Consider the following 26,934-nt stretch of genomic DNA (forward strand, 5'->3'; position numbering starts at 1 on the left):
GAAATATTATCCAGCTTATCAAATATGCCACATCAAGCTGACTCCGTTTAAATTTTGAGTGGTTCTACTAGCTAAAGCCAGAAAAGTGTTTTTGGGCCCAACGGGCAGAAGTGCCCCTCCCTTTTACACTCACACTTCCCACTTTCTAAGGGTGCCAGGCCCCCGCGCCGCCCTCCTGCTTCTTTCCGGACGGTCCAACTCTTTTCCACCAGTCCCAGCCCATTCGATTACGTAAATTCTTCCAAGAGGATTCCCAAACATGCCCCTCCGTCCAGAACTCGCCCAGTCCGGACCAGTTCCGAGATTTACCACCAGCCCAGAGCTGGGCGGGGGCGTGGAAAACGCGAGGAGCCTTCCCGCCCCTCTCCTTCTCCCTCCCTCCCTCCCAAGCCACTGCCGGCTCCCAGCCGAGCTCCGCCCCCGCGGTGGCCCCGCCTCCCCGCCGCCCGGAAAGCGGGCTGCGAACCCCCTCCCAAAACCCGGAGAAGTGGATTCTACGCTCCGCTCCGCACCACCAACCCCGGGCCGCAGTCCTGACGAGCGGGTCAGGGCTTGTCGGGCGGAAGCCTGGCCTGGAGCCTGGAAGGGGGAGACGGCCCGAGCGGGAGCGGGAGCGGACGCGGCCTCAGTCCTGCGCGGGTGAGCGTGCCCCGGAAGCTCGGGCCCCTGGCCGCCCTGGTGCCCCTCCTCCGGGACCTGGGGCGCTAGGCCGCGGCGGCAGAACTGGTGTCCCTGCGCGGCCTTCCTCCCATCCTTACAGTTCCCCGTGTCCCAGGCCTCTACCCGGAACCGGAGCCCCGCCCGTCTCCTAGCAGCTCCATGACGTGAAGCGCCTCGGGGTGCGGTGCCGCCGGGCGTGGGTGGGAGGCAACGCCCGAGGGGAGGGCCCGCCAGTGCACGGGGGTGCGGGGCGCGTTGGCGAGAATTGGAGGCCGCGCCGCCGCCAGCCGTCCGCCGTCCCGCCCAGCAGGAGCACGTTCCCTTTCGCCATTGGAAGACTTTGAGTTCCAAGCTTTTTCCTGCTCACATAGAGCCATCCCTGCCCCGCCCGCCACCCCCTGTACATTTTCGGAGATTTAGGATAGTAATTCTAGACCCTCGGTTGCATTTCTGTTGGAATTTTTCTGGAAGTTGGAATCTGGCAGTTTAAACAAAGAATTTTTTTAAGAAAAATATTAGTATATTTGATAGTCCCCAGATTAGGTTAAAAGCCTTATTCCCAATAACTGTAATTTTGCAAAGACATGTTTTTGGTGTAAAAAGGTATAGATATGGGTTGATGAAAAGAATCAAACTCTGAAAAATATTTGAAGAGATTTATTTTGAGCCAGATTCAAGTGACCATGGCCAGTGACAGTCCTCAGGAGGTCCTGAGAACATGTGCCCAAGGAAATTGGGGTACAGCTTGATTTTATCTATTTTAGGAAGGCGTGAGACATCAAATACATTTAAGAAATACATTGGTTTAGTTTAGAAAGGCGGGACAACTCAATCGGTAAATGTAAACGTTATCTGGTTGAGGTTATCTAAAGACCTGGGATCCATAAAAAGGAATGTTCAGGCTAGAGATAAAGGATTGTGGAGACCAAGTTTTATTGTGCAGAGGAAGCTCTTAGATAGACTTTAGAGAGAGCAGGTTGTAAATTGTTTTATATTGGACTTAAAAGGGTGCCTGGCTCTTAGTTGATTGTCTCCTGGATCTGGGAAGGAAGGAAGGAAAACAAAGGGAGATGGGAATTCTCACCAAATGCAGATTTTTCCTGCAAGAGACTTTGCAGTGGGGTTTTAAGGTACGACAAGGAAATATATTTTGGGGTAAAACATTTTTATTTTCTTCCTTGTTAGGCCAGAGTCAGATTGGAAAGTAAGTCACGATATACAGGGTTAAATAAAACCCATCTGATGAGAATTTATGGTTTGTAGGGCATGACTCTCCAGACCCCTTAGAAAGGAATTTGGGTAAGATAAAAAATTAGAGCTTAGTCCTCATATGGTTGAGAGCTTGTGCTCTGGATCCACAGTGCCAGGGTTGTAACACTTAAGAATTGTGTAAGCTTGGACAGACCACTTAATTTCTTTTTTTTTTTTTTTTTTGAGACGGAGTCTTGCTCTGTTGCCCAGGCTGGAGTGCAGTGGCGCGATCTCGGCTCACTGCAAGCTCCGCTTCCCGGGTTCACGCCATTCTTCTGCCTCAGCCTCCCGAGTAGCTGGGACTACAGGCGCCTGCCGCCAACGCCCGGCTAATTTTTTTTGTTTTGTTTTGTTTTAATAGAGACGGGGTTTCACTGTGTTAGCCAGGATGGTCTCGATCTCCTGACCTCGTGATCCGCCCACCTCAGCCTCCCAAAGTGCTAGGATTACAGGCATGAGCCACCGCACCCAGCCCAAACCACTTAATTTCTAAGTGGCTCAGTTTCTTCTGAGTGTATATAATGTGTTTTATACACACACACATGTTTTTCATTATGGTATGTTATGTATATTACTAGATTATTTTTTCATTATGCTATACTATGTATATTAGTCTTGTGTATATTACTCTGTGTAATATACATAGTATAGCATAATGAAAAAATATCTGTATATATACATTAGGCAATGCTAACTGCTTTACATGGTTGTTGTGAAGATTAGGTGAAGCACTGTGCTTGGCATATAATAAACACTAAGTGTTACTTATGAAAATAGCATTTTCTCTATGATTTGTGGCTTTGATTTTAAAGATTCTAATTGTGAAGTATTTCTCCTGTTTTCTTTTTTGATGCTATAATAGAAGGATTTACCCCAGAATTTCTGTAATATCTGATACTTCAAAGTGCAAATAATCAGTAAACGGAAATAGACCATGTGTACAAGGCTATGTTGAGCAGTGTGCAGTGTTTCAACACTGCTATGTGTGAGGAGGAGGACTCCATCTCTTCATCAGTGGAAGCTGGCAAATGGAAGAAAAGCTTGGTATAAAGAGTGTCATGATGTCCTCACTTTTCCTTTCAGGCATAACCCCAGGACACTCACTGTGTTGCCCAGGTTGGAGTGCAATGGTGAGGTCTTAGGCTCACCGCAACCTCCGCCTCCTGGGTTCAAGAGATTCTTCTCCCTCAGCCTCTCGAGTAGCTGGGAATACAGGTGTGCGCCACCATGCCCAGCTAATTTTTGTATTATTAGTAGAGACAGGGGTTTCACCATATTGGCCAGGCTGGTCTCAAACTCCTGACCTCGTGATCTGCCCGCCTCGGCCTCCCAAAGTGCTGGGATTACAGGCGTGAGCCACCATGCCTGGCCTTTTTAAAAATTTTTTTGAGACAGAATCTCACTGTCACCCAGGCTGGAGGGCAGTGGCACGATCTCGGCTCACTGCAATCTCTGCCTCCTGGGTTCAAGTGATTCTCCTGCCTCAGCCTCCCGAATAGGTGGGATTATAGGCACATGCCACCATGCCTAGTTAATTTTTGTATTTTTTGGAGAGATGGGGTTTCAGCATGTTGGCCAGGCTGGTCTCAAACTCCTGACCTCAAGTGATCTGCCTGCCTCGGCCTCCCAAAGTACTGGGATTACAGGGGTGAGCCACCACACCTAGTCCTTAATCATATGGTACTTTATATGTGAACTTTATTAATGGTACAATAAATCTCATTATATAATTTCCTTAACAGAATATTGAAGGATGTTTGTTCCAAGATCTCTAAAAATCAAGAGGAATGCTAATGATGATGGCAGAAGTTGTGTGGCTAAGATAATTAAACCAGACCCAGAAGACCTTCAGTTGGACAAAAGCAGAGATGTTCCCGTTGATGCTGTAGCTACAGAAGCAGCCACAACAGACAGGCACATCAGCAAATCATGCCCTTTCCCCAGCCCAGGTGGCCAGTTGGCAGAGGTTCATTCAGTAAGTCCCGAGCAGGGTGCGAAGGACAGCCATCCTTCTGAAGAGCCCGTTAAGTCATTTTCCAAAACACAGCGCTGGGCAGAACCGGGGGAACCCGTCTGTGTTGTCTGTGGTCGTTATGGAGAGTATATCTGTGATAAGACAGATGAAGATGTGTGTAGTTTGGAGTGTAAAGCGAAACATCTTCTACAAGTTAAGGAAAAGGAAGAGAAATCAAAACTCAGCAATCCACAGAAGGCTGATTCTGAGCCAGAGTCTCCACTGAATGCTTCCTATGTCTACAAAGAGCACCCCTTTATTTTGAACCTTCAGGAAGACCAGATTGAAAATCTTAAACAGCAGCTGGGAATTTTAGTTCAAGGGCAAGAAGTCACTAGGCCCATTATTGACTTTGAACATTGTAGTCTCCCTGAGGTCTTAAATCACAACTTGAAGAAATCAGGCTATGAGGTGCCAACCCCCATTCAAATGCAGATGATTCCTGTGGGACTTCTGGGAAGAGACATTCTGGCCAGTGCAGATACTGGTTCAGGAAAAACAGCTGCTTTTCTTCTTCCTGTTATCATGCGAGCTTTATTCGAGGTAAGTGTTTTAATAATAGAGTTCACATGTATTATGCTTGGAACCAAGTGAGGTATTTACCAAGTTTCATTTTTAACTATATTAAAATTGCAGACTAAAACTAAATATTTGGAATTTTAGTCACTAGTGCCTGTAGTGATTTTGCTTCTGATAGTAGTTTGTATGAAAACATAATTTCAGGGAATTTTTCTTGTATTATATTGAACCAGAGATCTCTTTATTGAGGATCTAAAAACTTGCTTCCTTACAAAACATTTTCTTTTTAACAGTTTTTCTATTAACAGAATGAGCTTTGGATTTGAGGGGGAAAAGATCCAGCTGACCAGACGAGCTACAGTTTGTGTGTCAGTTTTGTCTCCTTGGATTTTGTGTTTTGAAGAAACTGATTTATACTGAAGTTGGAAAACATAGAGTTTCAAAATATACTTTTTTTTTCTTTTTTCTTTTTTTTGAGACCGAGTTTCGCTCTTGTTGCCCAGGCTGGAGTGCAATGGCACAATCTCGGCTCACTGCGACGGCACAATCTCGGCTCACTGCAACGTCTGCCTCCCAGGTTCAAGTGATCCGTCTCCCAGGTTCACGTTCAAGTGATTCTCCTGCCTCAGCCTCCTGAGTAGCTGGGATTATAGGCATACGCCACCATGCCCGGCTAATTTTGTATTTTTAGTAGAGACAGTGTTTCTCCTTATTGGTCAGGCTGGTCTCGAACTCCTGACCGTAGGTGATCCAACCGCCTCAGCTTCACACAGTGCCGGGATTGCAGGCATGAGCCACCGCACCTAGCCTCAAAATATACTCTTAAATGTGATCTATGGTTCATCTTAAAATAATCACTACCGTACCTTAGTTGTTAGTTTATAGTGTATAGAACACTTTCACAAATAGTTTAACAAACATTTTGAGTAATTACTATTTCCCAAGTACTGATGAACTTGTGAAGTATGAAGTATGGCAGGAAGGGAAGTGAGTAAAAAATGTGGGCAAGGTGGGGCACAGTGGCTCACGCCCGTAATCCCAGCACTTTGGGAGGGCGAGGTGGGCAGATCACCTGAGATTTAGAGTTCAAGACCGGCCTGGTCAACATGGAGAAACCCCATCTCTACTAAAAATACAAAATTAGCTGGGCATGATGGCGCATGCCTGTAATCCCAGCTACTCGGGAGGCTGAGGCAGGAGAATTGATTGAACTGGGAGGCAGAGATTGCAGTGAGCCGAGATTGTGCCATTGCACTCCAGCCTGGGCAATAAGAGTGAAATTCCGTTTCAAAAAAAAAAAAAAAAAAAGTGGGCAAAGAGAGGAAAGATAAAGGAGAAAAAATTGGAAAACTAAAGAGTAGTAGAAGATAGTGTGAGAAAAAAAAAGTGCTAGATTGTTTAAAATATAGGTCACACATGCTGGAAGACCAAAATAGAGCCATAAAGCCCGAAATAGGATATGGGTATATATGTAAGTTATATGGACAAAGAAAGAAGTGAATCCACAAGAGAGCTAAGAGGGAAAGACCAAGGGTAGCATGCCAGCTTTGACCAGATCTGCATGGTGACTATTGGGTTCTCTCTTCAGGGGAGGATGACTGTAGATTACAGGGTCCAATAAACTAGGAGCAAACCTTCAGTTTTCTCACCTTGGTTACTGTGGACACCTCTCCCCAGCCCCATTTTGATCTTTCATTGTATTCTGTGTTATGTAAGAAATGGGTTTAATTTATGATGGTTTTGGAGGAAAAAAGTCTGCAGTAAGCAGAAGGCAGGAGGACTCATACCCAGTTGGGAACACTTTAAAGGGGCCATGTTCCTGGAATCCTTGTGAAGATTTAGTTCATATCAGCAGGAATTAATTGCTGGTGTTTTTAAACTTGTTTTTCACATCTTTGCAGAGCAAAACTCCATCTGCGCTCATTCTTACACCAACCAGAGAGTTAGCCATTCAGATAGAGAGACAAGCTAAAGAATTGATGAGTGGCCTGCCACGCATGAAAACTGTGCTTCTTGTAGGGGGCTTACCCTTACCCCCACAGCTTTATCGTCTGCAACAACATGTTAAGGTAAGCACTGATTTGATACAATGTCTTTGAAAAGTTTTGTAGGCAATACAGGAACTAGTGTTTTTTTTCCCCTTGAAGAACTTTTAAAAGTATGATTTTAGAGAGCCTTTAAATTCTTACCAAGTAAGCCTTAGGTTTTTTTTTTTTAGTTTGTTTTATATAGGAAGGGAAAGAAGCACAATTTATTGAGAGCCCGTTATATGCCAAAGGCTGTTGAATGTTCTGACATGCATTATCTCATTTAAGCATCACATTTACTTCTGAAGGTGGGTTGGCATAATCCTTAGTCCATCTTTTATAGTTGAGAAGTTGAATCTCAGAAAGATGGGGTTTATCTAAGGATCTATAGCTAATAAATAATAGTTGCCAAAATTGATCCTTAATTTACCTGTCTTTCCTCCTTCCTTAGCCATGCTGTTATGCGTAGTCTGTATTTTCTGGTATGTAAAAGTATGTAAAAGCAATGTGGTCTGATTCTAGCTTTGAAACTTGGTAGCTGTATGGCCATAGATAAGTTACTTCACTTCTGTGGGCTTCAGTTTTCTTGAGTTTGAATGGGTGGCTGAAGATACCTGCCTTTAAAATAAAAATATTTAATGGAAGGTTTGGCACAGATGCTGACCAATCAAAATAGACTGCAGCTTTGGTGCAGGAGCTGGGTCCTCGGGGCCCCTTGGTGTTCTGGGCATTAACTGTTTAGTTAACTGGGGTGGTAGGGCGGCCCTGGCGACCCAGGGGACGAGCTGGGTTGGCAGGGAGTTGGGGAACGGCACTCAGGGGGCTGGGGCAGCAGTACCAGCTGGGATGAAGCTCCTGCAGTATTCGACAGCTTCTATGGGTGAATATCAGCCTTTCATGTTGGAATCTTTTGAAGGTCAAATCAGATTTATCTGACAGATTTAAAGCCTGTAAAATGTTGTTTTAAGAAATTACAGGTTGATAATTAATGGGATATTGGATCAGTGATTTTTTAAGGTGGACCTCCAGTATATAAAACAGACAAAGGTGATATTAATGCCAAATTATAAGTTCAGCAGTATATATTTATAAAGTAAACAATACAAGTACTTTTGATGGGCATCAAATTTGAAGTTGGGTTAATGGAGTTTAACTGCAGTCTCATATCAACCTCTGCCTTAAATTTATTTTCATTGCAAAGAATGGATAACATTATAATTCAAACGCATAAGTAGCTGCAAACTTCTAACAGCTTTTAAACTAAGCTTGCATTCCAATTCTTAAAAAAATATATGTTAATGTATTGGTGTTAGTCTCTAGTTGCCCAGGCTGGAGTGCAGTGGTGCAACCTCTGCTCACTGCAACCTCCATCTCCCAGGTTCAAGCGATTCTTCTGCCTCAGCCTCCAGAGTAGCTGGGACTACAGGCGCCCACCACCATGCCCAGCTAAGTTTTTGTATTTTTAGTAGAGATGGGGTTTCACCATGTTGGCCAGGCTGGTCTCGAACTCCTGAGCTCAGGTGATCCACCTGCCTCGGCCTCCCAAAGCACACATTTTTTAAAAAAACAATCTCAAACTTAAAGAAAGGTGGTAAGTACAGTAAATGGAACTTTTTTTTCCTCCCAAACCTTTTGGAAGTAACTTGCTGACTTGATGCCCTATCACCCCCATATACTTTACAGTACAAACAAGGACATTATCTTACATAACCGTAATACAATTACGGAATCAGGAAATTAACATTGTGTATTAGTCCATGCTTGCACTGCTATAAAGAAATACCTGAGACTAATTTATAAAGAAAAGAACTTTAACTGGCTCATGGTTCTGCAGGCTGTACAGGAAGCATAGTGGCTTCTTCCTCTAAGGAGGCCTCAGGAAGCTTCCAATCATGGCAGAAGGCAGAGGGGGTGCGAGGAGCTTCACGTGGCCAGAGCAGGAGGAAGAAAGAGAGTGGGGAGGTGCTACACACTTTTAAACAACTAGATCTCACAAGAACTATCATGATGACAGCACCAAGGGGAAGGGTTAAACCATGAGAAATAGCCCCCATGATCCAATCACCTCCCTCCAGATCCCACTTCCAACGTTGGGGATTACAGTTCGACATGCAATTTGGGTGGGGACACAGATCCAAACAGTATCACGCTGATACAGTAGATTACATCAGGAATTAATATTGGTATCATCTACTCCTCAGTCCCCATTCACATTTTTATAATTGTTCCATCACTTTTTATAGCACAAGAATCCAGTTCAGAATCACATGTTGCATTTAGTTGTCATGTCTTTGTCATCTCCTTCAATTTGAAACAGCTCTTCCATCTTTCCTTTTTTCCTCATAATCTTGGCCCTTTTAAGGTTTACAAGCCACTTACTTTGAAGAACATCCCTCAATTGATTAGATTCAAGTTACATGTCTTTGACAGGAATATCACAGAAGAGATGCTTTGTTTTTTTCATTGCATCCTTTTAGGTTGCACACAGTATCAGTATGTCCTTTTCCTAGTGTTAGGATCTGTAAAGTAATTGTCAAGTTTATTTTTTTCCCCTTTGAGTTTAGTAAGTATTTTGGGGAGAGTACTTTGAGGTGTACTTTGAAATGTAAATTTCTCATTCTTCACCACACTTTTAATTTATTTATATATTTATTTATATCTGTATGGACTCATAGCTTCCTGTTATTCAAAGGTTTACAATCTATTATCATTATTTGTTTTGATACTCCAGTTGATCTCTATCTGGCCAGTGGAAACACCTTCAAGTTGGTTCCTATGTCCTTTGTTCAGATCTCCATCATTCTTTGAGTCTTCCTTACTTTCTATCTAAAGAAGATGTTCCATACTTACATTTTTCTTTCCCTGCCCCAGCCCTGGAATCATGCCTTCTCCAAGGAGCCCTGGTTTCTTTTACTAGAGGATAGTATTTAAAAAGAAAGATCTGGGCTATGTGCGTTGATGGCTGTTGGACTATCACTGCTTCTAGGACCTCCCGGTGGATAGAGCTAGGGAATACAGTCATCCCTGGGCGTCTGCCAGGGATTGGTTCCAGGATCCTCTGCGTATGTACCAAAATCTTTGCAGACTTGAATCTTGCAGTTGGCCCTGCTGAACTCGAGTATTGTTGGTCCGTGTTTGGTTGAAATTGATATGTTTCAGTGGACTCACACAGTTGAAATCCATGTTGTTCAAGGGTCAGCTGTGTATCTAAGTGTGTGTTTTTCTGTATCTATATTTATTAGAAACCATGAGACTATGAGTTCATGTTGATACTTCCAATTCCAATTCCATGCAACAGGATTCATTCATGTTTGTAACTGACAGAAACCTGCCACTCATTTTCATTTATGTATTTGTTTATTTATTTGACCAATCCTCCTCTATGTAGCCTACCTCCCACCATCAGCACCACCCTGCCCACAGTGATGCCTTCCTCACCAGACTCCACCCTGCACTCTCCTCAGCCCCTCAGGCTGCAGCACCCCATGCAGGGCCACCTTTCTGTGGAGGCTCCTGCTTGCCCACCTGTCACTCCCACCCCTCTCACCAGCCTGAGCTCTCTCCCAGGTGCCCTCTGAGAAAAAATAACCAAAACCTCTGTTCAGCAAAGTTGCCCTCCAAGAGCAAGGACAACATAAAAAGCTTTTCAGATGAACAAAACTGAGAAAGTTAATACCAGTACACCACGTAAGAGAACTTTAAAACTAAGGTAGTCTACAGATAAAGAAGATTGTGCCAGAAAGGAGGGTGTGGGATGGAAGAAATAATGGTGGTCAAGGAAAATAGTAAGCATGTGGGTAAATCTCAGGAAACATTGAATGAAACAGTAATCATAATGAACAACCTGTAGGTTTCAAAATACAATAGAAGTTAAATACTGGCCAACAGTAGCTTAGAAGCACAGGGGAGATGTGATTGGTATTAAAGCATTTTTCCTTATTGTTTAAAAAAAGGTAAAAATAAGCTGAATGCAGCAGCTTACACTTGGGAGGCCAAGGCAGGAGGATTACTTGAGCCCAGGAGTTTGAGACCAGCCTGGGTAGCACAGAGACCTTGTCTCTGCAAAAAAACAAAAAATTAGCCAGGTGTGGTGGCACGCCTGTAATCCTAGTTACTTGGGAGGCTGAGGCAGGAAGACCCCTGGAGCTGGGGAAGTTGAGGCTGCAGTAAGCCACGCACTCACTGCTGGGTGACAGAGCGAGATTATATCAACAACAACAACAAAAAGCCCCCATTGTTAGCCACTAACATGTTATAAAATTATTAAGAGCCTTAAGCAACCTTAGAAATCACTTTGCCCAACCTCTTAATTTAAAAATGAAATAAAAAGCCCAAAGATGTTACGGAATTTTCACTTGTTTACAGAACCATAGCAATCAAACTGCCTACAAGGTCCTTCCTGGTGCCTGCCTCAGCCTGCCCCATTCTCCCCATCCCTTACCATTTAGAAACTTCACTGGCCTCCCAGCCTCAGGAATGTCACAGATACTTTTCTCCTTAATCACTCCTCACCTTGCTCACGCCCACTAATACTTTAGGTTTGACCTGTGTGTTGGGTAGGACTGGATAGGTCCCTCCAGTTATGGCTTAGTATATTTATCTCATGAGTACTTTCTGGTTTTATCTGTTTCTTCCTTTGTATTACAAGTTTCATGAGAGCAGAGACTATGTCTGGCTTATTCATCACTGAATTCTGGGTGCTTAACACAGTGTCTGGTACATATTAGTTGCTCAATCAATATGGAATGAATGAATGAAAATGGCTATTACTGATTTTTTTAATTTGCTTTTTCTCTTTTATTCAGGTTATCATAGCAACCCCTGGGCGACTTCTGGATATAATAAAGCAGAGCTCTGTAGAACTCTGTGGTGTAAAGATTGTGGTAGTAGATGAAGTAAGTAGTGGTATTTAAAAAACAGTTACATGATTTTACACAATTTATGGAAAGTATAGTTATATAATTTCATTGTATGTTCAGTACATTTTCCCTCTCTCAAAAAAAACCTCAGGGACTTTTAAAGCATTGCAGCAGGTTCCTGTGTAGCACTGAAGCTAACATAATGTGTACTACACTAAAATTAAACCAGAGCTGTCTTTTCCTAATTGACAGAAAACACAAATTCAATATGTACTCTATTCTCAATGGTAAGTTTTTTTTTTAAGCATTTGATGCTTACTATTATTTGTTTACAAAAACAGTCAGTGTCAAGTAATGAGACAGGGTCTGGCTCTGTTGCTTAGGTCACCCAGGCTGGAGTGCAGTGACGGAAACACAGCTCACTGCAGCCTCAACCTCCCACACTCAAGTGATCCACCCACCTCAGCCTCCTGAGTAGCTGGGACTACAGGCACACACATCACCATGCCTGACTAATTTGGTTTTTGTAGAGATAGGTCTCACTATATTGCCCAGGCTGATTAGTCTTGAACTCCTGGGCTCAAGGGATCCTCCTGCCTTGGCCTCCCAAAGTACTGGGATTATAGGCATGAGCCACCATGCCCAGCGGATGGCCTTTAAATTTTTTTTTTTTCTATGTGGACATAGGCATCTGTGATCCTGATTTTCTATGTTACATATACTATAGAGGCATTTTTATACTTTTGGCCTGCTTAATAAGATGAAGTAAAAGTGTTGTTTCTCGGTGATATTCTGCCATGGGAACATAGGACCATGTGCCAGCCCACCCTGGGCATGTGCCATTTCTGCCTGCGGGGCACATGCATCTTCCCACATGTCTCACCAGCAGTGACAGAGCAGAGGCCTGGCGTTACCCAGCAGTGATCACAAATGCGTGGTGCTGGGTGCTGACCAGGATAGTGTCTTAGCCTGCCTTCCATGGGCCCCAGTAAGTAGCAGTAGGATAGAACACATAGCCAGTACCCGCAAGACCAAGATTTGAACATTTACTCCACCTCCCATGAGAGCTTAGGCAAGCTGGTTAATCTTCTAGAGCTATGGCAAGGATGAAGAATGATGGTGAAAATGGCTTTTTTTTTTTTTTTGAGACAGTGTTTAGCTCCTGTTGCCTAGGCTGGAGTGCAATGGTGTGATCTTGGCTCACTGCAACCTCCACCTCCTGCGTTCAAGTGATTCTCCTGCCTCAGCCTCCTGAGTAGCTGGGATTACAGGCACCTGCCACCATGCCCAGCTGATTTTTTTTTGAGACAGAGTCTCGCTCTGTCGTCCAGGCTGGAGTGCAGTGGCGTGATCTCGGCTCACTGCAAGCTCCACCTCCCAGGTTTGCGCCATTCTCCTGCCTCAGCCTCCCGAGTAGCTGGGACTACAGGCGCCGGCCTCCATGCCCAGCTAATTTTTTGTATTTTTAGTAGAGACAGGGTTTCACTGTGTTAGCCAGGATGGTCTCAATCTCCTGGCCTTGTGATCAGCCCATCTTGGCCTCCCAAGGTGCTGGGATTACAGGTGTGAGCCACTGCACCCGCCCAAAAATGTCTTATAGACTGAAGAGTCCTGCTACTGCTAAGTCAGCATTTTTCTGGCGTGGCCATTTGGTAGAACTGACATTGCTAAATCTGATTATCATTAGACAATACTGTCACCCTGAACATGACTGGGCTTCCCTTTGTTGATAAGCCCCATGTTCTTAAATTCTCCCCATCTTATGAGCTAGAGAAGTAATTTTTTTTTTTTTTTTTTTTTTTTTTTTTAGACAGTTTCCCTCTGTCACCCAGGCTGGAGTACAATGGCACGATCTTGGCTCACTGCCACCTCCACCATCTGGGCTCAAAGTGATTCTTGTGCCTCAGCCTCCCAAGTAGCTGGGATTACAGGCGTGTGCCACCAAGCCTGGCTAATTTTTGTATTTTTAGTTGAGACAGAGTTTCACCGTGTTGGCCAGGCTGATGTCAAACTCCTGGCCTCAAGTGATCTGCTCACCTTAGCCTCCCAAAGTGGTAGGATTACAGGTATGAGCCACCGCACCCAGCCTGAGAAGTAATTCTTATATGGATTTTAAGGTTAGTTTCCATTCATCCTCATTTCTCTCTTTGTTTTTTAAATTTGTTTAGAGACGGGGTCTTGCTATGTTGCCCAGGCTGGTCTTGAATTCCTGGGCTCAAGTGATCCTCCTGCCTTGGCCTCCCAAAGTGTTGGGATTACAGGCGTGAGTCACTGCACTTGGCCTCATCCTCACTTCTCTTTACAGCATTTTCATTTTCTTCCACTAACAAGGCTTCATGAGACACTTTCGTGCTGTGCTCACCATTATGGTACAAGGGAAGTATTCATTCAGCAAACATTTATCAAGTGCCTGTATGTGCAGGCTGTGTCCCAGCTCCTTGGCATTTAAGGAATATGGTTTCTGGGTGATCTAGAGGGGAAATGAGCTGGTAAACATAATCAGTTATATACTGAAACTGCAGTCAGTACAGAAGTATTATTTAGGTACAAATTGACCAATTCTCGATAAGTTTGGATGGCATCACAGAGAAGTTCTGAATAGCATTCAAGCCTACAAGGTGCTGAAATCTTGTTAGAGAGAAAAGATACATATACTGAAGTAAAGGCAAGAACGTTATCATGTGTACGGAGATACAAAAGTACTAACATGATGTAGGCCAGGGGTTGGCAAACACTTTCTGTAAAGGACCAGGTGGCAAATATCTTAGGCTTTGGGGGCCAATGTAGATGGTATGAAAATGAATGGGTGTGACGGGGTTCCCATAAAACATTATTTACAAAAACAGGTAAAGGTCTAAATTTGTCCCCAGAGCTGTAGTTTGCCAATGGCCGATAGAAGATACTAGTGAAAAAATTGAACTGTATGGCCAGGCACGTTGGCTCACGCCTGTAATCCCAGTACTTTGGGAGGCCGAGGCGGGCGGATCACCTGAGGTCAGGAGTGCAAGACCAGCCTGACCAACATGGAGAAACCCCATCTTTACTAAAAATACAAAATTAGCTGGGCGTGGTGGCACGTGCCTGTAATCCCAGCTACTCAGGAGGCTGAGGCAAGAGAATCGCTTGAACCCGGGAGGTGGAGGTTGCGGTGAGCCAAGATTGTGCCATTGCACTCCAGCCTGGGCAACAAGAGTGAAACCCCATCTCAAAAAAAAAAAAAAAAAAAAATTGGACTGTATATGATGCCAATTTTTCAGAAGAAATAAGGTCAGAAGGAGAAATGAGAGAGTAAATGTATTAGCACTGCAAAAAATGGCTTCTCAGAGGTAATGGGATTTGACCTGGGCTTCAAAAGATGGAAAAAGATTTAGAAAACTAGAGGATGTATCAACTCTTCAAAGTGAAGGGACCAACATAAGCAGAGTCAGAAAGTCCAAGTGCATGTGTGCAGGGGGCAGAGAAGAGACCACCAGCTTGAAGAATTCTTCCTGAGAAATAATAGGAGGTAAAATTGAGTTGTTAGGGTGGGGCCAAATTATAGAGGGCCTGCACAGGAAGGCAGAGGAATTTGGATTTGATGTGGGAGTCAGTGAGGCTTTCTAAATTATTGAGTAGTGGTTTAAGAGGTTACCCTGCTGCGTGGTACAGGAGAAATGAAAGAATCTAAGAGCAGCCAGCAATCCAGAGAGGGGTAAGGGGTCACAGGGTGGAGGCAGTAGGAGTCACAGGCCAAATCTGAGAGTTGCAGCGGAGGAGTCACTTGTGAGTCTTCTGATGCCTGAGGATGAGAGAGGAAGAAGAAGGCAATAGAGGTGACTCCATCAATTATAGTTGTGCCTTTAATTTTAAAAAGGACAAATGAGCAAATCTGGGTCTTGGTAGTAATATTTGAGTTTGGCTTTAGACATGGTGAATTACCTGCAAATGATGAACTAAGGGGTAGTATTCTGAAGATCTAAAATAGGCATTGGGGAGTCCCTCTGAGCCTTTTCTGGCTCAGGAGGTTGCCGATAAAATTTAAAAAAATAAAATAGGCATCGGAATCCATGAAACGTATGGTTTCTCTAAGGGAGGCAAGTTAGAAATGAGCAGAAACAGAGGCAGGGGCTAGGGCTAAGGGCCTGGCTTGTGGAGTCTGAAGATGAGTCAGTAAAAAAGCTGCTGGAGACACCAGAGAGGAACTGAGAATGAATAATATCCTTGAAGAAGAGAGAACCATTGTTTCAAGAGGAGGATGAAGATGCAAATAGTCAGAGGTGAAAACTCAGATAATTCCTTTGAAATGATCTGCTTTGCGACCCTCCGTGTCTTCTGTCATACCTGCCCTTTGGCCTGGAATTCTCTCCCATCCTTTCTACCTGCTCTTCCTTCTTTATCTGTTAGTAACTCTGAAATCCCTCACTCCCCCTGTCAGATTTTAGGCCTTTGTTTCTCTCTGCTCTGTTGAACTGTGCATACATTTTTAAAATTTTTTCTTAGCACAGTGTTTGCCCAAGTTTCCTTAATAATAGGAGTCACCTGGCTTGCTCAGTGACCATCAGACAAGACCAGACCTCTCACTTGGATATTCTGATTCAGTAGGTATGAGTTGGAGCCAGGAATCTCTACAAACTCATTCCAGGTGATCCTTTTGTTTTTTTTCCCCTCAGGCGATTCTTTCTTTTTCCCCCCAGGCTGGAGTGCAGTGGCGCAATCTCTGCTTACTGCAAGCTCCGCCTCCTGGGTTCATGCCATTCTCCTGCCTCAGCCTCCTGAGTAGCTGGGACTACAGGCGCCCACCACCATGCCCAGCTATTTTTTTGTATTTTTAGTAGAGATGGGATTTCACCGTGTTAGCCAGGATAGTCTCGAGCTCCTGACCTCGTGATCCGCCCGCCTCGGCCTCCCAAAGTGCTGGGATTACAGGCTTGAGCCACCACGTCCGGCCCTTCAGGTGATTCTTATCTTCAGAGAGGTTTGGGCCACACTGACTAGTAAGTTGCCTGACATAGGAAGGTGCTTATTCAGTGCTTAGAATTAGTGTTCATTTATTTACAAAATATATCATTAGGGCTTTTCATGTGCTCACACTTGTTGGTTTTGAGAATACAGTGGAAGATGAGACACACGAACTGTCTCGTGTAGCTGTGATAAATGTACACAAGGCGATATGGCAGTGGCAACGCGGGGAGGGGGGTTACCTTGGATTGGTAGTCAGGGAGAGCCCTCTGAGAAGATGACATTTATGCTAAGATATGAATGAGAAGGAGCCGGTCATGCAGAGATCCATCTGGAGGGAAGACTTTCAGCCAGGTGCTGACAGGGGAGCAAGCATGAGGTATTTGGGAACAGAAGGAAGGCTGGTGTGGCAGAGTCACGAGCAGTGAGGGGAGAGTGCTTGGAGATGAAGTCAGAGAAGTGGACAAAGATGAGAACTTGTAAGACTTTTTGGTCATGGTTAGAAGTTGGATTTTATTCTAAGTGTGATGGGAAACCATTGGAGGGTTTAAGCAGAGGAGGATGAAGATCTGATTTATATTTTAGAAGAATCTATCTGGTTGCTTGAGAATTGGTTATGGGATGGGGGTGACGGGATTGCGAGCAGTCTTGCAAGTATGAGTTGGGAGAAGCGACCAGCTCTGAGGTGTGCTAGTGGGTTGACAGGATGATTAATGGAGTCAGTGTCAAGTGGTAAAGAGAACAGATGAAATAAAAGTTTCTGATGGCGCTGTTTCCTGGGATGTGTTCTGGGATAGGAGTGGATTTGGCAGAAAGGAAATAGAAACTTCTGTTTTGAATGTGTTGAATTTGAGGGGCCTGTTGGAACCAAGTGGAGATGTTAAGTCGGCAGATAGTTTCTACCACTTGAGTTCGGGGAAGCAGTTGTGGCCTGAGATATGATTTTGAGAGTCTTTGATGCAAGCATGGTATTCAGAGCCATGGAATTTGTTGATCTTATCTGAGGAGAGAGCACAGATGAGGAAAGAAGCCTGTGACCCAGCCCATGGGGCTCCCCAATGTATAGAGATTGAGAGAAGAGAAAGGAGGCTCAGAGTAGCTAGTGAGGGAGGAGAAAAATCAGGAGAGGAGATGTCTGGGTGTAGGGGCCCACGCCTGTATTCCCAGCACTTTGGGAGGTCAAGGCAAGAGGATTGCTTGAGGCCAGTAGTTCAAGACCAGCCTGGGCAACATGGGGAAACCCAGTCTCTGCAAAAAAAATACCAAAAATTAGCGGGGCACGGTGACACGTGCCTGTGGTCACACCTGTGGTCCCAGCTACTCAGGAGGCTGAGGCAGGAGGATCACTTGAGCCCAGGAGGCAGAAGTTGCAGTGAGCCATGATTGCACCCCTGCACTCCAGCCTGGCGACAGAGCAAGACCCCTGTCTCAAAAAAAAAAAAAAAAAAAATGCTTTTTATGGCCCACTCTGCATTTTGAATAACATCTGTTGAATAATTTGTGCACATTAAAGACATGTTAGAAAGTGGAGGTGGAGCCTGGGCAACATAGCAAAACCCCATCTCTACTAAAAATACAAAATCAGATGGGTGTGGTGGCATGTGCCTGTAGTCCCAGCTATTTGGAAAACTGAGGTGGGAGGTTGGCTTGAGCCCAGGAGTTTGCACAGTAAGCCAAGATGGCACCACTGCACTCCAACCTGGGTGACAATTCTTTTTTCCACTGAATAATATTAAAATGAATATTCAAATTTTAATATGTATGACAGCACATTAGTGGGCCCTTAAAAATACAATGCTGAGCTGGGTGCCCTGGCTTGTACCTATAGTCCCAGCTGCTTAGAAGGCTGAAGCTGGAGGATCTCTTGAGCCCAGGAGTTTAAGGTTCCAGCAAGCTAGAATCATGCCACTGCACTACAGCCTGTGTGACAGCAAGACCCTGTCTCAAAACAAACACCCACAATGCCGTAATAGTTTAAAAGAATTATCCTGAATCAGGGCCCAGAAGGGGGAAAAAAAAGAATTAAATACCTCATTGTTCCCAAATTATAGACACCTGGATTGTATTTACAACTGAAGATAGCCTTAATCTTTTTTTTTTTTTTTTGAGACAGAGGCTCACTCTATAGCCCAGGCTGGAGTGCACTGGCACGATCTCAGCTCACTGCAAGCTCCGCCTCCCGGGTTCATGCCATCCTCCTGCCTCAGCCTCCCGAGTAGCTGGGACTATAGGCACCCGCCACCATGCCCGGCTAATTTTTTGTATTTTTAGTAGAGACAGGGTTTCACCGTGTTAGCCAGGATGGTCTCGATCTCCTGACCTGGTGATCCGCCCACTTCGGCCTCCCAAAGTGCTGGGATTACAGGTGTGAGCCACCGTGCCCGGCTGGCAGCACTAACTTTAAAAAAATGTTTTTGTTTGCTTGGTAATTCATGGTTGTAACAAACCAACAGTATAGAAAAATAGAAGTGAAAGCCCCTGTCTTAGTCCACTCCTGGTGCTATAACAAAATACCTTAGACTGGGTAATTTATAAACAGCAGAAACTTTTTCCCACAGTTCTTGAAGCTGGGAAGTCGGGGATCAAAGCTCTAGCCTTGATTCAGTGTCTGGCGAGGGCCTGCTCTCTACTTCAAAGATGGCACCAGCAAAGATGGCACCAGCACCCTCTTGCTGCATCCTCACACAGAGCTCCATCCAGCCTCTTTTAGAAGGGCACTAATTCCATTCATAAGGGTGGAGCCTTCATAACTTAATCACCCCCTAAAGGCTTCCCCTCTTATTACCAGTACATTGTGGGTTAGATTTCAACATACGAATTTAGGGGGGATCACCACAGTTCAGACCATAGCAGCCCCTAACATTAATTTTTATTTAAAATAATATTTTATTATAAATGTAATCTGTGTTCATGGTTTAAAAAAAAAACAAACTTTGCAAAAAACTAAAAGTAGAATTGCCTCCCTTAAAGCCCTCCAGGCTTCTCCCTGGTATTAGCAATTTAGCAGTTTCTTGAGTGTATATACATATAATATTTTTGTAGCATAAATAGGTATCTTGTTACACATAATATTCTGTAATTTGCTTTTTTTTAACCTAGCAATCATTCATTATTTAATAAAGGGCTTTCTGATCATTTTTCTTGACAGCATAGTGTCATATGGATCTACCATAATTTAGCAAATCCCGTACTGATGAATATTTAGAATGTATATAGCTTTTTGCTACTATTAATAATGCCAATAATAACAATCTTTGTATATCATTGTAAACATTTAGTTGCACAGTTTATAATTTAGTATAAACATATTTTTCCAGTTCTCTTGACATTGTGGTATAGTTTTCTATTTAAGAATTTTTAATTTTTATATTGTTAATTATATCAGTCTTTTTTGGGGGTGGTTCTGGGTTTTAATGTCAAACAAGACTAACTTTAATACAATTTTATTTTAGGCTGATACCATGTTAAAGATGGGCTTTCAACAACAAGTGCTTGACATTTTGGAAAACATTCCTAATGATTGTCAGACCATTTTGGTTTCAGCCACAATTCCAACTAGCATAGAACAACTAGCAAGCCAGCTTCTGCATAATCCTGTGAGAATTATCACTGGAGAAAAGAACCTACCTTGTGCCAATGTACGTCAGATTATTTTGTGGGTAGAAGACCCAGCCAAAAAGAAAAAATTATTTGAAATTTTAAATGTGAGTAGTAAAGCAGTTAACCATGTTTTATGGATTGTGTTTGCATTTTTCACAGCTCTTAAGAGAATGATTTTTAGATTGAACTTTCGGGGAATTTGATATAGGTATTTACTAATAAATTGCTTTACCTACCTTAGAATTCTATGAGAATCAAAACATGTTGGATAGATACAGGATTGGGTTTTCTTTTCCTTATAGAAATATATTTAAATATCAAGATTATTCCTAAGGAATATGTTCTCCTTTGAAAATATTTTAGAAGGGCCGGGCGCGGTGGCTCAAGCCTGTAATCCCAGCACTTTGGGAGGCCGAGGCGGGCAGATCACGAGGTCAGGAGATTGAGACCATCCTGGCTAACATGGTGAAACCCCGTCTCTACTAAAAATACAAAAAAAATTAGCCAGGCGTGGTGGCACAGGCCTGTAGTCCCAGCCACTCGGGAGGCTGAGGCAGGAGAATGGTGTGAACCTGGGAGGCAGGGCTTGCAGTGAGCTGAGATTGCGCCACTGCACTCCAGCCTGGGTGACAGAGCGAGACTCTGTCTCAAAAAAAAAAAAAAAGTATTAAGTTAAATATGGTTGGTATTGACTTGGTAGCAGCATGTAGAGCTACATTAATCGCACTTAAAATGTTTGAATTACTCTTGGAGTATTAAGTGATGGAAAATTAAGAGGGGGAATAGACTGGCTTCTGTTTGTGCATATTTTAAATAAAACACTTATTTTAACAATATGCCTTTTTTTTCCTTTTGTGTTTTGGTTTTTTTTTTTTTTGAGACGGAGTCTCACTCTGTTGCCCAGGCTGGAGTGCTATGGCATGGTCTCAGCTCACTGCAACCTCTACCTCTCAGGTTCAAGCGATTCTCCTGCCTCAGCCTCCCGAGTAGCTGGGGTTACAGGCGCCTGCCACTGTGCGTGGCTAATTTTTTGTATTTTTAGTAGAGACGGGGTTTCACTGTGTTGGCCAGGCTGGTCTTGAACTCCTAACCTTGTGATTTGCCCACCTCGGCCTCCCAAAGTGCTGAGATTACAGGTGTGAGCCACTACGCCCAGCCTCCTTCTTAACAATATTTATAAACCTATTGATAACTAGCTTGTGATAATCTTTCAGAAAAACTTCCCATTGTAAATTATTTTATATGAATAATTTTTGACGTATGTTTTTAATTTTTCAGGATAAGAAACTCTTTAAGCCTCCAGTGTTAGTATTTGTGGACTGCAAACTAGGAGCAGATCTTTTGAGTGAAGCCGTTCAGAAAATCACAGGGCTGAAAAGCATATCTATACATTCGGAGAAGTCGCAAATAGAAAGGAAAAACATACTGAAGGTTTGACACCCAACATTCTATATTCTGTTTTCTATAAATCTGTTCTGCCTCATTTTCAAGAGATACCATATTACAGCTGGTTTTTATAACAGATCCTCTTTTAATGACTACAAGACCATCAAACGAGTGGTTACCATGAAGTTAATGTTCTCTTGCTCGGGCTTTTTGTTTGGGGAGCAATAGCCTGTTCTCTAGGGAATATATACTAAATAGATTACTAATTCAGAACTTACCATTTCTGAAATCAGGTCAGTTTGGACTAGAGCAGGGCAGTAATTCACCTTTGGAAAAGGTTTGCCTGAATAAATTAATAAAATCCATGGGGATTGGGGAGAATTTTAGCTGCATACATTTTTCAGGTATACTATGACCTTTACTTATTGAAAAGATATTGCAATAAAAATATTGAAGTAAGCATTATAAAAAGAAAAGCTATCAGAATTACACAAAACCACACAAAATAAATTCTGAATAATAAATTTTGTTGCTTTTTTGGAAGGGATTACTTGAAGGAGACTATGAAGTTGTAGTGAGCACAGGAGTCTTGGGACGAGGCCTAGACTTGATCAGTGTCAGGCTGGTTGTCAATTTTGATATGCCTTCAAGTATGGATGAGTATGTCCATCAGGTAAGGAGCTTTATATGTTACCACTGTTTTGTTCACGAGTTTTATTGGGAAAGGCATTGTCAATGTGATACCAAGTTTAAGAAAGCAGTATCGGCCAGGACAGTGGCTCACACCTGTAATCCCAGCACTTTGGAAGGCCATCGCGGGCAGATCACTCGAAATGGATGGATCACATGAAGTCAGGGGTTCACAGACCAACCTGGCCAACATGGCAAAAACCCATCTCTACTAAAAATACAAAAAAAATTTAGCCTGGTGTGGTGGCAGGCGCTTGTAATCCCAACTACTCAGGAGGCTGAGGCAGGAAAATTGCTTGAACTCGGCAGGAGGAGGTTGCAGTGAGCCCAGATCACGCCACTGCATTCTAGCCTGGGTGACAGAGACTTCATTCCCCTCTCCCCCTCCAAAAAAAAGCAGTGTATAAAACTGTATGTATTTTTGCTTTTAAGATTTTTTTTTTGAGACAGTCTCACTCTGTTACCCAAGCTGGAGTGCAGTGGCATGATCTCGGCTCACTGCAACCTGCGCCTCCCAGGTTCAAGGGATCCTTGTGCCTGAGCCTCCCAAGTAACTTGGATTACAGGTGCCCACCACCACACCTGGCTAATTTTTTTTGTATTTTTAGTAGAGACGGGGTTTCGCCATGTTGGCTAGGCTGGTCTCAAACTCCTGACCTCAAGTGATCCTCCCGCCTTGGCCTCCCAAAGTGCTGGAATTACAGGCGTGAGCCACCATGCCTGGCCTGCTTTTAAGATATATATGTATATAAACTAAATTTTGTTTTTGAAAGGTAAGTATGTATAAAAACTAAATTTTGTTTTTAAAAGTATGCCTAAAGTGCCTTAAAAAAAAAAAAACTAGAAGTAACCAAAAATGTTAATTAAAAAATTTTTAAGTAGTAAATTTTTGGTTTGTTTTTGTTTCTTTCTCTTATTTTCTTCAGTGAACATATAATCAGTGAGATTTTATAATCAAAAAGTTTTGTTTAAAAAGATCGTTTTAAGTTGATATGTCTGGCCAAAATAAAATTGATCCTTTAAAGTATTTTTTTAAGGAATCTTGTCTTCATCTCCTCTTCATATCCTTATTTGTTCTAGTCTTTCACTTTTGAAAGTTTTCTTTCTTTTCTTTGCTGCCAAAGGTAACAATAGCTTCTCTCTCTAGCAGAAATAGAGCCTTCTCTTAGCGCTGCATTATCTCACTGACTGCTACCTGTCTTCCCTCTCCGGCTTCCCTTACAAACTCTTCAAGTAAAGCCTGTCTGTAGTGTTCTTAACATCACCTCTGAATGCCACGTTTACTAGAATCACCCACTGAAATGCTGTTAGTGCCTTCAGTGCAGTCGCTTTTATTTTTACTTAATACAGTACTACTTCTCTTTTTATTTATTTTGGTACCACCACATTTACCTGCACATCAGGGAATTAAGTATTCCACGGGGGTTGATTGTTTTACTTAGCATAATGTTTTTAAGGTTCATCCATATCATAGAATGTATCGGTACTTCATTTTTTTAAATTGCCAAAAAAATTTATCATGTAGATATACCACCTTTGTTTGTTCATTAGTTGCTAGACATTTAGGTTGTTTCTACATTTTGGCTCCTATGAATCAGGCTGCTGTGAACATTCATGTACAAGTTTTTGTGTGGACATGTTTTCATTTCTATTGGACATATGCCTATGAATAGAATTACTGAGTCATATAGTAACTCTGTGTTTAGCATTTTGAGGAACTGCCAGATTGTTTTCCAACATGGCTTCACCATTTTACATTCTCACCTGCAGCTTATTAAGGTTCCAGTTTCCCCACATCCTCATCAACACTTATCTTTTTTATTATAGCTATGCTAGTGGGTATGAAGTTAAACCTCCTTATATTTTGACTTGCATTTCTTTAATGACTAATGATGTTGAACATATGTCATGTACTTATTGATCATTTTTGTAACTTCTTCGGAGAAATGTCTATTCAAATTTGTTGTCCATTTTTAAATTGGGTTTTTATTTTTGGGTTGTGAAGGTTCTTTGTATACTCTAGAAGACTTGCCAAAAACATGATTTGCAAGTTTTTTTTTGTTTGTTTTTTTAAGAGACGGGGTCTCCTTCTGTTGCCCAGGCTGGAGTACAGTGGCACAGTCATAGCTCACTGTAACCTTGAATGCATGGACTCAGGCGATTCTTCCATCTCAGCCTCCTCAGTAGCTGGGACTATAAGTACATGCCACCACACCTGGCTAATTTTTCTATTTTTCGTAGAGATGGGGTATTGCTATGTTGCCCTGGCTGGTCTTGAACCCTGGCCTCAAGTGATCCTCCTGCCTCAGCCTCTCAAAATGCTGAGATTATAGGCATGAGCCACCATGTCCAGCCTGAAGCTACTTTGTATAATCTTTTCTTTGTCTTTTTGAATTTTTTAATTTCTACTTGTTTTTCTGTGGACTTTTATAGAGAAATAACTACTTTTTTTATTTTTATTTTTATTGGAACAATTCAGTAATTTAATTAAGTCAGGTATAAATAAAAGCTGTTACTGAAAAACAATATTTGCTTGCCTCTCTTCTCTGTCTCATTCCCTAGAGGCTTCCCCTCTTAACTTTTTTAGAAGTTTCTTTTACAGTGTTAAAAATGCCCTCTGTATTAGCAGAAACTGTCTACTCATTTAAATATTTCTGAATATAGACTTTAAGTTTTACATTTCAGTTAAGGAGCAGAAATTGACCATGATTGTGTATTTTCCCCCTCTTTTGAAGAGTTTCTTAGTATATTTTCATTATCTATTTGGAGACAAGTGGGTTTTGTGCCTTATTGATACTCCATAAATTTGTGTCCATTTAATTCTCTCAAAATGAGAAATAACTAGCCGGGCCTGTAATCCCAGCACTCTGGGAGGCTGAGGCAGGTAGATCACAAGGTCAGGAGTTTAAGACCAGACTGGTCAAGATGGTGAAACCCCATCTCTACTAAAAATACAAAAAATTAGCCAGATATGGTGGCGGGTGCCTGTAATCCCAGCTACTCGGGAGGCTGAGGCAGAGAATTGCTTGAACCCAGGAGGCGGAGGTTGCAGTGAGCCGACATTGCACCATTGCACTCCAGCCTAGGCAACAGAGTGAGACTCCGCGTCAAAAAAAAAAGACAAATAACTTTATGCAAAGATGATTTAGTATAAATCTCACATTTCAAGGCCTCTTAAGTAGCCTTGGAAGTAAATAGTCCTCTTGCTCTTAATGCAGGGGCTTTCAGAATTTTTTGACCTTAACCCACCCACAATAAGAAACATCTTTATGTCATTACCCCCAACACCACCCATACAGGTATAACTAAAACACAAGTTTCACAAATGATACTTACTTTTATTTTATGTGATCACTCTCTTATTTTCTGTTTGGTCTGTTCCATTAAAAATATACTGGTGGAGGCCTACTAAATTGATTTCACAGATATATTGAGATGCATAATTCAAAAAATGCTGTCTGGATGAAGGTTAATCTTAGTAAAGCTACTTTTTTTTTTTTTTTTTTTTTTGAGATGGAGTCTTGTTCTGCCACCCAGGCTGGAGTGCAGTGGCACGATCTCGGCTCATTGCAAGCTCCGCCTCCTGGGTTCAAGCGATTCTTTTGCCTCAGCCTCCCAAGTAGCTAGGATTTACAGGTGTGTGCCACCATGCCTGGCTAATTTTTGTGTTTTTAGTAGAGACAGGATTTTGCCATGTTGGCCAGGCTGGTCTCAAACTCCTGACCTCAGGTGATCCACCTGCCTCAGCTCCCAAAGTGCTGGGGTTACAGGCGTGAGCCACTGCACCCAGCCAGTAATGCTACTTTAAGTAATATTATTCATTTTCTTTCAAAAGACACTAAGATTTTACATGGACATCTTGAAAATGTTCTTTGCATTTTATTTCAGATTGGAAGAGTAGGAAGATTAGGTCAAAATGGAACAGCGATTACTTTCATCAATAATAATTCAAAAAGACTCTTCTGGGATATTGCAAAACGAGTAAAGCCCACAGGATCCATTCTTCCCCCTCAGTTATTAAATTCCCCATACCTTCATGACCAGAAGAGAAAGGAACAACAGAAAGATAAACAGACACAGAACGATCTGGTTACAGGAGCTAATCTTATGGATATTATCAGAAAACATGATAAAAGTAATTCTCAGAAATGATTTTCTCTGCCACTTGAATATTTTTTTATTGTATATAGTCAGCAAAAAATTGTTACTTTATGGTTTGCATAAATGGAAATGTACATGAATTTTAAAAAATTTAAGATATTTTTAATTTAAAAAATTTATATAACTATATTGTATTTATTTCCCTTAATTCTTATAAATTAAAAACATCAGAAAATGACCAGAAAATGAATTATTAAATAAAAGACAGTGTTTTCTTTTCTGGATGAAGTTTCTTTTTTCTTTTTAAAATAAATAGTCCTCAGAGCTACTGTCAGAACCAGAAACCTCCACAAAGACTCTGACTCGGATCAGTGATTGTTTTCCTTGGTTCCCCCACAGTTCCACAAGCACATTGGCACTTAAATTACTGTTGAATAAATGAGAATTAGGAAAAATGTAAATGATAGAAACTGGAAGAAATTTTCAGAACCACTTTTGAAAGATAAATATGAAATGTCTACTTTCATTCTCAGTTGTTTTACCTTCTGCTTGGTTAATGCTGTTTTAAAAATAAGATAGGCTACTTATCAAAATAATGTCATTGTGTTATTGAATGAATGTTGCCCTGCTAATTCAATTAATAGGTTTTTTGTTTGTTTTTGTTTTTGTTTTGAGACGGAGTCTCACTCTGTCGCCCAGGCTGGAGTGCAGTGGCACGATCTCAGCTCACTGCAAGCTCTGCCTCCTAGGTTCATGCCATTCCCTTGCCTCAGCCTCCCGAGTACCTGGAACTACAGGCGCCTGTCACCACGCCCGGCTAATTTTTTGTATTTTTAGTAGAGACGGGGTTTCACTGTGTTAGCCAGGATGGTCTCAATCTCCTGACTTT

General features: G+C 42.4%; 1 protein-coding gene across 5 annotated transcripts in view; it reads left to right on the plus strand.

Annotated features, from left to right (window-relative positions):
- The first annotated feature begins 504 nt into the window (after positions 1-504).
- DDX59 (DEAD-box helicase 59) overlaps positions 505-26,934 on the plus strand; it is a 46,961-nt gene continuing 20,531 nt past the window's right edge. For 2 of the 5 annotated variants that reach the window (XM_034943363.3, XM_034943367.3), the window contains exons 1-7: positions 505-639; positions 3,654-4,468; positions 6,346-6,513; positions 11,277-11,366; positions 19,721-19,972; positions 21,147-21,299; positions 21,799-21,927. In XM_034943363.3, coding sequence (XP_034799254.1) covers positions 3,665-4,468; positions 6,346-6,513; positions 11,277-11,366; positions 19,721-19,972; positions 21,147-21,299; positions 21,799-21,927 — 1,596 coding nt within the window. In that variant the 5' untranslated portion in view covers positions 505-639; positions 3,654-3,664. Of the gene's footprint in view, positions 840-1,280; positions 1,791-2,994; positions 3,127-3,653; positions 4,469-6,345; positions 6,514-11,276; positions 11,367-19,720; positions 19,973-21,146; positions 21,300-21,798; positions 21,928-25,832; positions 26,328-26,934 lie in introns of those variants that run through there. The other 3 variants (XM_055109998.2, XM_034943361.3, XM_055110005.2) reach the window with 3 other exon arrangements.

Source organism: Pan paniscus, chromosome 1 (genome assembly GCF_029289425.2).
Source record: "Pan paniscus chromosome 1, NHGRI_mPanPan1-v2.0_pri, whole genome shotgun sequence".
NCBI classification, from domain to species: domain Eukaryota; kingdom Metazoa; phylum Chordata; class Mammalia; order Primates; family Hominidae; genus Pan; species Pan paniscus.